General features: G+C 41.2%; 1 protein-coding gene across 1 annotated transcript; it reads left to right on the top strand.

Moving 5' to 3' along the window:
* Nucleotides 1–4,521: 4,521 nt before the first annotated feature.
* LOC103985120 (uncharacterized) lies at nucleotides 4,522–5,458 on the top strand. Its single transcript, XM_065107172.1, has 2 exons — nucleotides 4,522–4,947; nucleotides 5,144–5,458. The coding sequence occupies exons 1-2, from the start codon at nucleotides 4,522–4,524 to the stop codon at nucleotides 5,456–5,458; spliced, it is 741 nt and encodes a 246-aa protein (XP_064963244.1).
* Nucleotides 5,459–12,959: the final 7,501 nt, after the last annotated feature.

Below are 12,959 nucleotides of genomic sequence, written 5' to 3'. Positions count from 1 at the left end.
TTCAAATATGGCACTTATAGTATCTTAACATGATGAAAATTCATATATTTCTCCCCCTTTATCATCAACAAAAGGAGAAGTAGCTTTAGCTATTTTAAAAGATATGTAAGTTTTTATAACATGAAGCTATATTTTCATCACAACATATATGCACAAAAGCATAGCAAGATTCTTAGGTTCAATCATGGCAATTCAACACTTGCTTCATGTGCAGGATTGCACTTGCTTTTCTTTGCATGTTCTAACTAGCAAAAGCTTTCTCCCCTTTGTTTTTGTCGAAAAGAAGGGAGAAATCAATGGCCAAAATTTTTTTAATTATTATACAGGCCATATTACAAAATCAAGTCATGAATACCAATACTTTCATATTGTGAGTATCAATTCATGAATACCAAAAGATATTATTTGTGATTTCAATTTTGCAAGATCATGATTTTAATAATTATTCTCTTTAGCAAAGAATCACAAAAGCACTTTATTTTTGCATAAGAAATCTCATTATATTATGATTTATAAATTCTTTTTCTGCACATGAATCATAGGAGATATGTACGTGAAACAAATCTTTGCAAGCAAAGACACTATCATTTATGTTACGGTAAGTAACCTTTTTAGCCGTGGCCTCGGGGCCGTCGCGGCTTGGTTCGGGTCCGGAAGGCGGTGATCTCCGTGGGGGCGCTCCTCGAGGTCTCCCGGCGGCCGAGCTCGGTGGTTCGGGTCGGGAGGTCGGTTCGGTAGCTTCGGGAAGAGACGACACCGTCTCGCACCTGCACACAGGTCGGGCCGGGAGCTCGGCCCGACCCCTCCGACGATCAAGTTAGAGAAAGATGTGGAGGGGATTGTGGATGAAGAAGAGTTCCCCCCCCCCCGTTCTCTTGAGAGTTCGGGGGTATTTATAGATAGGTTTAGCGTTTACCTGACGTGGCCACCTGCTGGAGTGAGATGGTGCCTCTGATGGCGTCTGACGCGGCCGCTGGGGTCGCGTGGCGGGGCAGCTTGCAGCAGGGCATGGGCGGGGGCAAGTCGTTGTCCTGCTTTGCCGTGGTCAACTGTGCGAGGTCGGAGGTCGTCGCACGACAGTGGGAGTTGTCAGCGTTATTGCTTTCCTGGGGGGATGTCGTCATGGCGCGTCATCCGGCCACTTTTATCCCTATCATATGCCCCCCCCGAAAGGAGCTATGCGTCGGTTGTCACGCAAGGGGAGTCCGATGCATGGCTTCTGTCTTCAGGTGGGCTGGCCGTACAAACGCAGTTTTGGGGAGAATGGAGCCGAGGGGCCGAGGAGCACAACGCAGGCGGGTAGGCCACGCAGGTGTGTCACGGGTGGCGTAAAGCCGAAGAGCCGAGGAGCACGACGCGGGCGGGCTGGCTGGCCGCGCAGGCGTGGTCTCGGGTGGCGTAAAGCCGAAGAGCCGAGGAGCACGACGCGGGCGGGCTGGCCACGCAGGCGTGGTCTCGGGTGGCGTAAAGCCGAAGAGCCGAGGAGCACAGCGTAGGCGGGGTGACCACGCAGATGTGGTCTCGGGATGGCGTAGAGCTGAAGAGCCGAGGAGCACGACGCAAGCGGGCTGGCCGCGCAAGCGTGGTCTCGGGTGGCGTAAAGCCGAAGAGCCGAGGAGCACGACGCGGGCGGACTGGCCGCGCAGGCGTGGTCTCGGGTGGCGTAAAGCCGAAGAGCCGAGGAGCACGACGCGGGCGGACTGGCCGCGCAGGCGTGGTCTCGGGTGGCGTAAAGCCGAAGAGCCGAGGAGCACGACGCGGGCGGGCTGGCTGGCCGCGCAGGCGTGGTCTCGGGTGGCATAAAGCCGAAGAGCCGAGGAGCACGACGCGGGCGGGCTGGCCGCGTAGGCGTGGTCTCGGGTGGCGTAAAGCCGAAGAGCCGAGGAGCCAAGGAGCACGACGCAGGCGGCTGGCGGCACTGGTCTGTCTCGGGAACATGGAGCCAAGGAGCACGACGCAGGCGGCTGGCGGCGCAGGTGTGGTCTCGGGCATTGCGCGACCGAGGAGCACGACGCAGGCGGGCAGACCGCGCAGGCGTGGTCGCAAGGGCCATGCGACCGAGTAGCACGACGCAGGCGGGCAGGACGCGAGGACGTGGACTCGGGCACCATGCAGCCGAGGTACATGATAGAGGCGGACAGGCCGCGCCGAGGTAGATCTCGGCAGCGATTGGCCGAGGTGCTCGGTGCAGGCAGGCTGCAACCGAGGGACACCGCTTAGGCGGACAGGCCGCGCTGAGGTAGGATTTCGGCAGAGAGTTGCCGAGGTGCTCGGTGCAGGCAGGCTGTGACCGAGGTGGTGGGCTTGGCAAGCATGGAGCTGGTGCAGGCAAGCCGCGGCCGAGGGGCGTGAACCAGGTGGATAGGGCCGTGGAGTTCGGCGCGGGCAGACTGGCCGTGCAGACGTGTCTCGGGGTTTATGGAGCCGAGGGGCACGACGCGGGCGTACTGGCGGCACTGGTCTGTCTCGGGAACATGGAGCCAAGGAGCACGACGCAGGCGGTCTGGTCGGGCAGGTGTGTCTCGGGGATGATGGAAGCGAGGAGCACGACGCAGGCGGGCAGGCCGCGCAGGTGTGATCTCGGTCATCATGCTGCCGAGGAGCACGACGCAGGCGAGTAGACCGCGCAGGCGTGGTCGCGAGGGCCATGCGGCCGAGTAGCACGATCAGGCGAGCAGGACGCGAGGACGTGGACTCGGGCACCATGCGACCGAGGTACACGATAGAGGCGGACAGGCCGCGCCGAGGTAGATCTCGGCAGCGATTGGCCGAGGTGCTCGGTGCAGGCAGGCTGCGATCGAGGGACACCGCTCAGGCGGGCAAGCCGCGCTGAGGTGGGATTTCGGCAGAGAGTTGCCGAGGTGCTCGGTGCAGGCAGGCTGCGACCGAGGTACACCGCTCAAGGGGGTAGGCCGCGCTGAGGTAGGCTCGGCGCAGGCAAGCTGCAACCGAGGGGCGAGACCCTGGTCGGTAAGTCGCCCTGAGACAGATTCGGCAGTGAATATGGCCGAGTAGCTCGGCGCAGGCGGGCAGGACGCGAGGACGTGGACTCGGGCACCATGCAGCCGAGGTACACGATAGAGGCGGACAGGCCGCGCCGAGGTAGATCTCGGCAGCGATTGGCCGAGGTGCTCGGTGCAGGCAGGCTGCGACCGAGGGACACCGCTTAGGCGGACGGGCCGTGCTGAGGCGGGATTTCGGCAGAGAGTTGCCGAGGTGCTCGGTGCAGGCAGGCTGTGACCGAGGTGGTGGGCTTGGCAAGCATGGAGCTGGTGCAGGCAAGCCGCGGCCGAGGGGCGTGAACCAGGTGGATAGGGCCGTGGAGTTTGGCGCGGGCAGACTGGCCGTGCAGACGTGTCTCGGGTTTTTTGGAGCCGAGGGGCACGACGCGGGCGTACTGGCGGCGCTGGTCTGTCTCGGGAACATGGAGCCAAGGAGCACGACGCAGGCGGTCTGGTCGGGCAGGTGTGTCTCGGGGATGATGGAAGCGAGGAGCACGACGCAGGCGGGCAGGCCGCGCAGGTGTGATCTCGGTCATCATGCTGCCGAGGAGCACGATGCAGGCGAGTAGACCGCGCAGGCGTGGTCGCGAGGGCCATGCGGCCGAGTAGCACGATCAGGCGAGCAGGACGCGAGGACGTGGCCTCGGGCACCACGCGGCCGAGGAGCACGACAGACGGTCGGGCCGCGCCAAGGTGTTTCTCGGCAGAGATTGGCCGAGGTGCTCGGTGCAGGCAGGCTGCGACCGAGGGACACCGCTCAGGCGGGTAGGCCGCGCTGAGGTGGGATTTCGACAGAGAGTTGCCGAGGTGCTCGGTGCAGGCAGGCTGCGACCGAGGTACACCGCTCAGGCGGGCAGGCCGCGCTGAGGTGGGATTTCGACAGAGAGTTGCATGTCCTATTCAGGTACAGCAATACCTGATATTTCAAATGCCTATCCAATCAAACATCTACATTTTGTTTTTTTTTTTATTTCTTCTTTTTTGCCTTTTTTTATGAGCATGTTAATCTATCATCTTGAACTTTAAGAAAACAGCAATAATAGATAGCCCCATAAGTCTTTGTAATCCATGAGAAAGATCGAAAGTATGTGTTCTCTTTTTCATGCCTTGGGTGCTTAAACAACAACTTTGTAGAAGGCTAGCTTCGGATCTACCAGCAGATTAATTAATAATTAAGCAGACAACATAGAGACAAGCATCGAACTAACATATATAAATGTTTAATCACCAGAAGAATACCAACCGATAGCATACACTTGGATGAAGATTTGTATCAGACTCCGAACCAGTCATGTGGAACTAAGAAGGGCGACCTGTCTGCCGAACTGCTACATGTCTTCCTTCCACTAACTTAAGTTGTCATCACATCGATGACCTGGTTAACCTTGAATCCAGTTGTCTCCTTGTATGTGTTGTGATCCATATATAAGGAGGTAGTGCAGCAGGACCAGAACAACTCTATCAGCATCCTCGTCTAATCCATTGAATTTGAGAAGAGCATAGCGAAGAGAAGGCAACAATGGCCAGTTCTACTACAGCAGCAGAGACTTCCTTTCATGTTCGTTCAGTCAGTCTGCCATCCCAAGTTCAACCAACAACGCTATGGATCGTAGGAGAGCTGCAAAAACTCAATACTTTTGTAGAATCATCAGTTTCGACAGTGCCCTCCATGACAAGGGAGATGATTTCCAATGGATTGAGGCAGCTTGCTAATATGCATGATGGCATTGAGGATCTTCTTCGCCTGCCAAGCATCCAACAAGGCCTATTCTACTCTGACCAGAGGAAATGGTTGAAGGAGGATGTGGAGGAATTAATGAGGTTACTGGACCTCTGTGGTACCATGAAGGATGCAACCACCACATTGAAAGAGTATGTTCACGATCTTCGGTTTGCACTTGGAAGAAGAGGTGACTACTCTACTGGACAAAGGGTGCAGGATTACGTTCGCACGAGGAAGGAGATACAGAAGATCATTAAGAAAAGCTATAAAGATTTGAAGCAAATGGATGGCAGATGTCAACCAGCCTCTCTGATCGCAAGACCTGAATCTCTCGGTGGTCTTAAATGTGTTGAATGAGGCAAGAGAGATTACTATATCTCTTCTTTGCTCAATATTGTCTTTGATGTTCTTGCCAAAGGCAAAAACTAGCAGGTGGTCTTTTGCCTCAAAGACCATGAGAGTGGCTTGCAAGGAGGATTTATGTGAAATGTGGGATGTAGATGTCTCACTGCGTGCAGCTCTTAAAGATGCAGATGCTGAGAAGATAATGATGGTGCAGAATCAGCTAAAGACAATTGAGATCAGTTTTGGAGATGTTGAGAATGGTTTAGGATGCTTGTTTCGGAGACTAATCCAAAACCGGGTATCACTTCTTAACATTCTCAGCCCCTTGATGCTCATCAATCACTCTGCACCTCAGACACCTCATTGGCATCCGCATTTCAAAGGATAAGCTAATGAGTTCCAATTTTGCTTGTTGTATGTGTGATGTAAAATTGTACAAAAGAAACACAGGTTTAAATGGAAATGGAATACTCAAACGTCGAAGTTTTACTTGGCCTTCATTTGTTGGACCTTTTACTGCCCTGAGATATCATCTTTCAATTTGTTGTTTATTATCCACTAAGTTGGTTTCTGTCTATTTAAAGAACTTAGACCGAGTATATAGAAAAGATCAAGAAAAGGTGTTCTTGAATACCTTACCCTAAAAAGGTAGGAGTAGATCAAAACAAGTAATTATAGTGTTGTATTGCGTGGATGCTCTCCTTTCATCTTTCTTTCCTTATTTGCCTTTCTCTTTGGAGAAGGAACTTGGAATCCATGACTACCAGAAAACAGAGGATTTTATTAGGACCTAGTAAATAAGAAATGTATGGTTGCTTTCTGTATTGATAAATGTACTTGTATGAGATAAAAATACTTTTGGAGATCATATAAACTGCACAATTCTAATTAGTTACTAGAATTTACTTCTACGGTATATATTTGATGCTAACCACAAGCCATATTATAAATTACTGTTAGATGTTTTATTCTGAAAAGTCTCATCTTCCTGGCCTACCAAATTCACCATTTACTTTTTGCCTATATCAAACAGTTATGGTAAGTGTAAACTTTGTGTGCCCAAAGGTCAGAAAATAACTCTTATTCATGCTTAAAACATGGTTAATTGCTTATGCTTTGAGGCTATAGTATGAAACTTGGTGAATTCACAAAATCATCATAAGCTTGATAAAAAATATAAAAAATATAACTTAATTGGTTATTCCTTATCATCCAAAGTATATCGATTATATAATCCCGTTAGTGATATAGTTATTATTAACAGAAATATTATGTTTAATGAAAGAGTAAGTTGGAATCGGAAGATCAATAAAAATAGAAAACAAATTCAGATTCCAGTAAAACTAGACACTCCGCAAAATCAAATGATAGATCCTACTCCAACAAGTTCATCGTCAACCTCACCTAGTAGCAGTTCAAATTCTGATTCCTCAAATGAAACCCCTCCAAGAAATTTCATATTACTAACAAAAATTTATAACTCAACATTTGTTTTGTTTATTTTAGATCCTATAACTTTTGAGGAAGCAGTTGAAAAAAAGGAATGGCGAAAAGCAATGAAGGAGAAAATCAAGTCAATTGAGAAGAATGAAACTTGGGAGCTAATGAATCTACTGAAAGAAAATAAAACTATTGAATTAAAATGGGTGTTCAAAACAAAGTTTAATGCAAATGGAAGTATCCAAAAGCATAAGGCTCGGCTCGTAGCAAAAGGATATTCACAGCAATAAGATATTGATTTTGATGATACATTTTCTCCAATTGCTAGATTCGAAACTATGAGAATTTTCTTGGCTTTAGCTACTCACTTGAGTTGGCATGTTTATCAATTTGATGTGAAATCTGTATTTTTAAATAGTGATTTACATGAAGAGGTTTTTGTTACTCAAGGTTTTTTTGGTTAAATGACATGAAGAAAAGGTGTATAAGCTAAAGAAAGTTCTTTATGAGCTTAAACAAGCTCCAAGAGCATAATATAGTAAAATTGATTACTATTTTCTTTAAAATAGATTTAAGATGAACAATAATGAACCTACTCTTTAACTAAAGAAGGAAGGTGAACATAATATTCTAATGGTTTGCCTCTATATTGATGATATTATATAAATAGGTTCATCTAACTTTTTTATGGTAGAATTTAAAAAATATATGATGAATAAGTTTGAAATGTTAGATCTAGGTTTACTGTATTATTTTCTTAGGTTGGAAGTCAAGCAAAGATCAGATGAAATTTTTATTTCACAAAGAAAGTATGCAATGGATCTACTCAAAAAATGTAATATGATTAATTGCAAAGCTATAGCAACACCCATGAATGTAAATGAGAAATTGAAACTTGAAGATGGTATATGTTTGACAAATGCAAGATACTATAGAAGTTTGGTTGGAGATTTGATTTAACTAACTCATACTCGACCAAATATTATCTTCTCTGTTGGTATAGTATCTAAGTTTATAAATAGCTCAAGCAAACATCATCTCGGAGTTGTTAAAAGAATTTTATATTATATTGCTGGAACTACAGATTATGGTATTTGGTATTCTCATAATTTTAAATATAAATTATTTGGTTTCACTGATAGTGATTAGACAAGAGCTTTAGATAATAGAAAGAGTACTTCATGTAATATTTTTAGTCTCGGATCAAGAGCTATATTTTGGAGTTCATAAAAGCAAGCAATATGTAGCCGTAACATCAATAGCTTGTCAAGCAATATGGTTTAGAAGACTTCTTGAAGATATTCATCAAGAACAAAAAGAAGCAACGAAAATATTTTGTGACAACAAATCCACTATTGCAATGACGAAGAATCCAATATTTTATGGAAGAACGAAGCATATAGAGATATGTTATCATTTCATCCCAGATCTTGTAGCAAGTAAAGCCATAGTGATGAAGCATTGTGAAACAGATGAATAAGTTACAGATATCCTCACTAAGTTGCTTTCAGTTCAAAAGCATGTTTATTTCATGTCGCAAATCGGTGTATGTAACTATGAATTAAGAGGAAGTGTTGAGAATTGATTCATGGTAGTTATTTAAGTAGTTACTATGTTCTAGGTAGTTATAGGTATGTTTCAAGAAGTGACCCATGATTTAGAAGTTATAAGGTAGTTCCTATAACTATCTCAATCATGGGTGATATGGTAGAGTGAGATAGTTACCACTAGGTCCTATAAATAAGATCGTAGTTCATAAAGCAAGAGAGAAGCAGAATATACTTAGAAATATCTTGTAAGTGTTCTATGTCAATCTTCTTATTTTAAATACTACATCGATTTTCTTGATCGAAAGGATTCTTTTTACTTGCATCATAGTATTATGTTTTTATTGTTTCCTTGCTCCTCCATCCTCAACAGTATAAAGATATTTCGGATAGATAAAAGTGATAAATTTTTATCTAATAATTTTATTTTTTATGAAAAAAATAGTATTTATAGAGAATTAATAGCATAACATACACCAGAGCAAAATGGTATAGTTGAACGTAAGAATCAAATTGTCATTGAAATGATAAGAAGTTTGCTTAAATGAGAGCATCTTCCAAATAATTTTTAGGCATAAGAAGTTACAACAACAGTTTATTTGTTGAATATTTTACCAATAAAGACTATTATGAATCGAACTCCTTTTGAGGCTTAATATGGTACAAAGCCAAGTATAAGTCATCTAAAATTTTTTAGTTGTACTACTTATATTTTAGTAAATTTATAAAGCTATTATAATCTTGATGAAAAATCTAAAAAACACATCTTAATTGGTTATTCTTTATAATCCAAGATATATCGATTGTATAATCATGTTAATGGTAAAGTTATTATTAATAAAAATATTATGTCTGATGAAAGCACAAGTTGGAATTGGGAGACCAATGAAGGTGAAAAAAAAATTCAGATTCCAATAAAACTAGACACTCCATAATCAAGTAATAAATCCTACTCCAACAAGTTTATCATCAACCTCACCTAGTAGCAGTTCAATTCATCAAATGATTTCTTAGATTAAACTCCTTTCAAAAAATTCAGATCACTGATAGCAATTTATGATTCAACATTTTCTTTGTTTATTTTAGATCTTATAACTTTTAAGGAAACAAAAAGAGAAATGACGAAAGGTAATGAAGGATGAAATCAAGTCAATTAAGAAAAATAAAACCTTGGAGCTAATGGATCTATCAAAAGAAAAGAAAACTATTGAATTGAAATGAGTATTCAAAATAAAATATAATACAAATGGAAGTATCCAAAACACAAGGCTCGGCTTATAGCAAAAGGATATTCACAACAACAATGTATTAATTTTGATAATACTTTTTCTCCACTTGCTACATTCAAAATCGTGAGAACTTTCTTGGCTTTAGTTGCTCACTTAAGTTAGCTTGTTTATCAATTTGATATGAAATCTATATTTTTAAATAAAAATTTATAAGTTTTGTTACTCAACCCAAAAATTTTTAGTTAAATGATATGAAGAAAATGTGTATAAGCTAAATAAAACTCTTTATGGGATTAAACAAGCTTTAAGGGTATAGTATAACAAAATTGATTATTATTTTCATCAAAATGGATTTAAGAGGAGCAAACCTACTCTTTATCTAAAGAATGAAGGTAAATATAATATTCTTATAGTTTATCTTTATTTTGATAATATTATATACATGGGTTCATCTAACTAATTTTATGATAAAATTTAAAAAATACATGATGAATAAGTTTGAAATATTAAATCTGGGTCTACTGCACTATTTTCTTGGGTTAGAGGTGACGTAAGGATCATATGAAATTTTTATTTCACAAAAAAAATATATAATTAATCTACTCAAAAAATCTAATATGATTAATTATAAAACTACAACAATACCTATGAATGTAAATAAGAAATTAAAACTTAAAGAAAGAACATGTTTGGAAAATGCTGTAGTATCCAGGTTATCCACAACACAAGCAAAACATCATCTCAGAGTTGTTAAAAGAATTCTATGTTATATTATTGGAACTACAAATTATGGCATTTTGTATTCTCATAATTTTAAATATACATTATTTGGTTTTACGGATAGTGATTGGGTAAGAACTTTGGATGATAGAAAGAGTACTTCAAGCAATATTTTTATCCTCAAATCAAGAGATATATCTTGGAGTTTAATGAAGTAAACAACAACTATGTTATCGACATCGAAAGTAGAATATATAGTTACAATATTAGCAACTTATCAAGCAATATTACTTAGAAGACTTCTTAAAGATCTTTATCAAGAATAAAAAAAAGTAACTGAAATATTTTATGATAACAAATCCATAATTGCAATGGTGAAGAATTCAATTGTTCATAAAAAAATGAAGCATATAGAGATGCACTGTCATTTTATTTGGGATCTTTTAACAAGTGGAGTCATAATAATGAAGTTTTGTAGTATAAATGAATAAGTTGTAGATATTCTCACCAAATCACTTTCAATTCAGAAACATATTTATTTCATGTATCAAATCAATGTATGTAACTATAAATCAAGAGGGAGTATTTAGAATTGATTCATAGATAGTTATCAAGGTAGTTATTATGTTCTAAGTAATTATAATCATATTATATTTAAGTGGTTCATGATCTAAAAGTTATTAGGGTAATTTCTACACGTAACTTAATCATAGGTGAAATGATAAGATGAGATAGTTACTACTAGGTCTTATAAATAATATGGTATATATTTGAATGTTCATCAATCACTCTGCGGCTGATATAGGTCTTATAAATAATATGGTAAGATAGTATATATTTGAGAATATAGAATGGTTTAGAATAAGCCAATGAGTTCTTGAATGTTCATCAATCACTCTGCGGCTGCGCCTGATACACCTCATTGGCATCCACATTTTAAAGGATAAGCCAATGAGTTATAATTCTGCTTGTTTTATCTGAGATGTAAAAATGTACAAAAGAATTTACTGAAATGGAATACTCAAACATCCAAGTTTTACTTGGCTTTCAATTGTTGACTTTTTTCTGGCCTGAGATATCATCTTTCAATTTGTTGCTTGCTATCCAGCGAGTCGAGATCTGTCCATTTGTAGAAGTCAAATCTAGTATATAGAACTGAACTCACACAGTATCAAAGACAACAAAAAAAGTTGCTCTTCCTATTTTTTTGATCTTAGCTACAAATGTAGGCCTAGATCAAAGCATGTAATTCTAGTGTTCTATTGTGTGCATGTCTTCTTTCGTCATTCATTCCTCATTTAGTTTACTCTTTGGTGAAGGAACCTAATCGTTCCCATGGCTAATAGAAAATATGAAATGTATGGTTCCTTGGTGTATTCGTATTTGTCCTTGTATGAGATAATAAGACTTTTGGAGAACATATGAACAGCAGAATCCTAATTGTTTACTAGAATTTATATCCATTGTATATATCTGATGGTAACCACAAGCGGTATTGTGCATTACTCTTGGATGTCTTATTCTATGAAGACTCATCTTCCTGGCCTACCATATTCATCATTTACTTTGTTTATATGACTATATAAAACAGCTATTGTCAATATAAAGATCACAGAAAAATTTGAAGTGTGTGCTCAAAGGTAAGAAATAACTCCTGTTCACGCTTAAAACATGGTTAATTGTGGTGCACTATTACATTGCTAGCTTACTTTTGGACATGAAAGTGACTTACAAGTTCAACAATGGTGGCATTGAGGATCACTAGGAACAGCAGCTATCTTACAGTTACCTTAATAGTGTGCTAGATGATAAAGGACAATCAAATTTTTTTGTTCTCTTGTGGACTGCCTAGCTGTTAAATGTTCTGGCTGTCTGTCCACGCATAACGTAAACCGAGCACTACGAGGGAAGGAATCAAGAGAAACAATAATTCCTAATGATTCGTAAACCCAGCAAAGCTGGCATTTGCTTATCCGAACGATTTTTCTAACAGATGAAGGTAAAAGATTTAATTGGATCCACTAGAAAGAGTTGTTCTTATATTTACTGCTGTGAGATATAATGGACAACTTTGCACTTACAAATAACACAACTCTATGGGCTTAACTATCACAAAAAGAAGTATATACTGACAAAGTAAACTTCAAAAGATTATATCATAACAAGGACAGCTACAGGCAGATAGGTGACAATTATCTTCATGCCCATGACCTGATCCAATATTAGGAAGAAAACCAGCAAAACTATTGCAGTTCTGCTACTTTTGAATTGCTTACCATATATCGTCTGAAAGTTTTGATGGATAAAGGTGTCCAAGATGCTCCATGTTTCCTCATCTTTGAGCAGATGATGCTTACTCTGAAAAGATAACAGACACAGAAAGTGTGTTCCAGATCAATTCACATATATTTAAAGCTCTGCTGCTAAAAAATTGTTAGACAACTGCTGGAACAACAACACCACCAAGGGTGTGCATGGACATGACAACAAAGACCAAGTAGGCATCTGAATTGTCAATAAATGTAGTCCATGAGATGGAAGCTATGTGCTTTCTTTCAATGCCTTTGGTACATATGCAAGTCCTCTGTCAGACTAGTTATAAAGCTATCTTTGGATCTATCTACATGCTGATTAATAATTTAGCAGACAACTTGGGACAAGCATCAAAACAAGGCACCTGCGATCGTCAATGTTTAATGGCCAAAAGGATCCTAATTCATATGATGCACTTGGACGATGATCTGCATCAGACATCAAAACTATGATGTGGAATATATGACAGACATGTCTGTCTGTCTGCTGAAAGTCCTACATATCTTCCACTGCAAACCAAAACTCAAGTTGTCGTCAAATGGATGGCTTAATTTATTATTATTCCAGGTGCCTCCTTGTATGTGTTGTGATCCATATATAAGGAGGTAGAACAGCAGGGCCAGAACAAATCCATGATCCT

The sequence above is a fragment of the Musa acuminata genome, chromosome BXJ2-5, assembly GCF_036884655.1.
Source record: "Musa acuminata AAA Group cultivar baxijiao chromosome BXJ2-5, Cavendish_Baxijiao_AAA, whole genome shotgun sequence".
NCBI lineage: Eukaryota > Viridiplantae > Streptophyta > Magnoliopsida > Zingiberales > Musaceae > Musa > Musa acuminata.
This window is presented reverse-complemented; position numbering and strand designations above follow the sequence as displayed.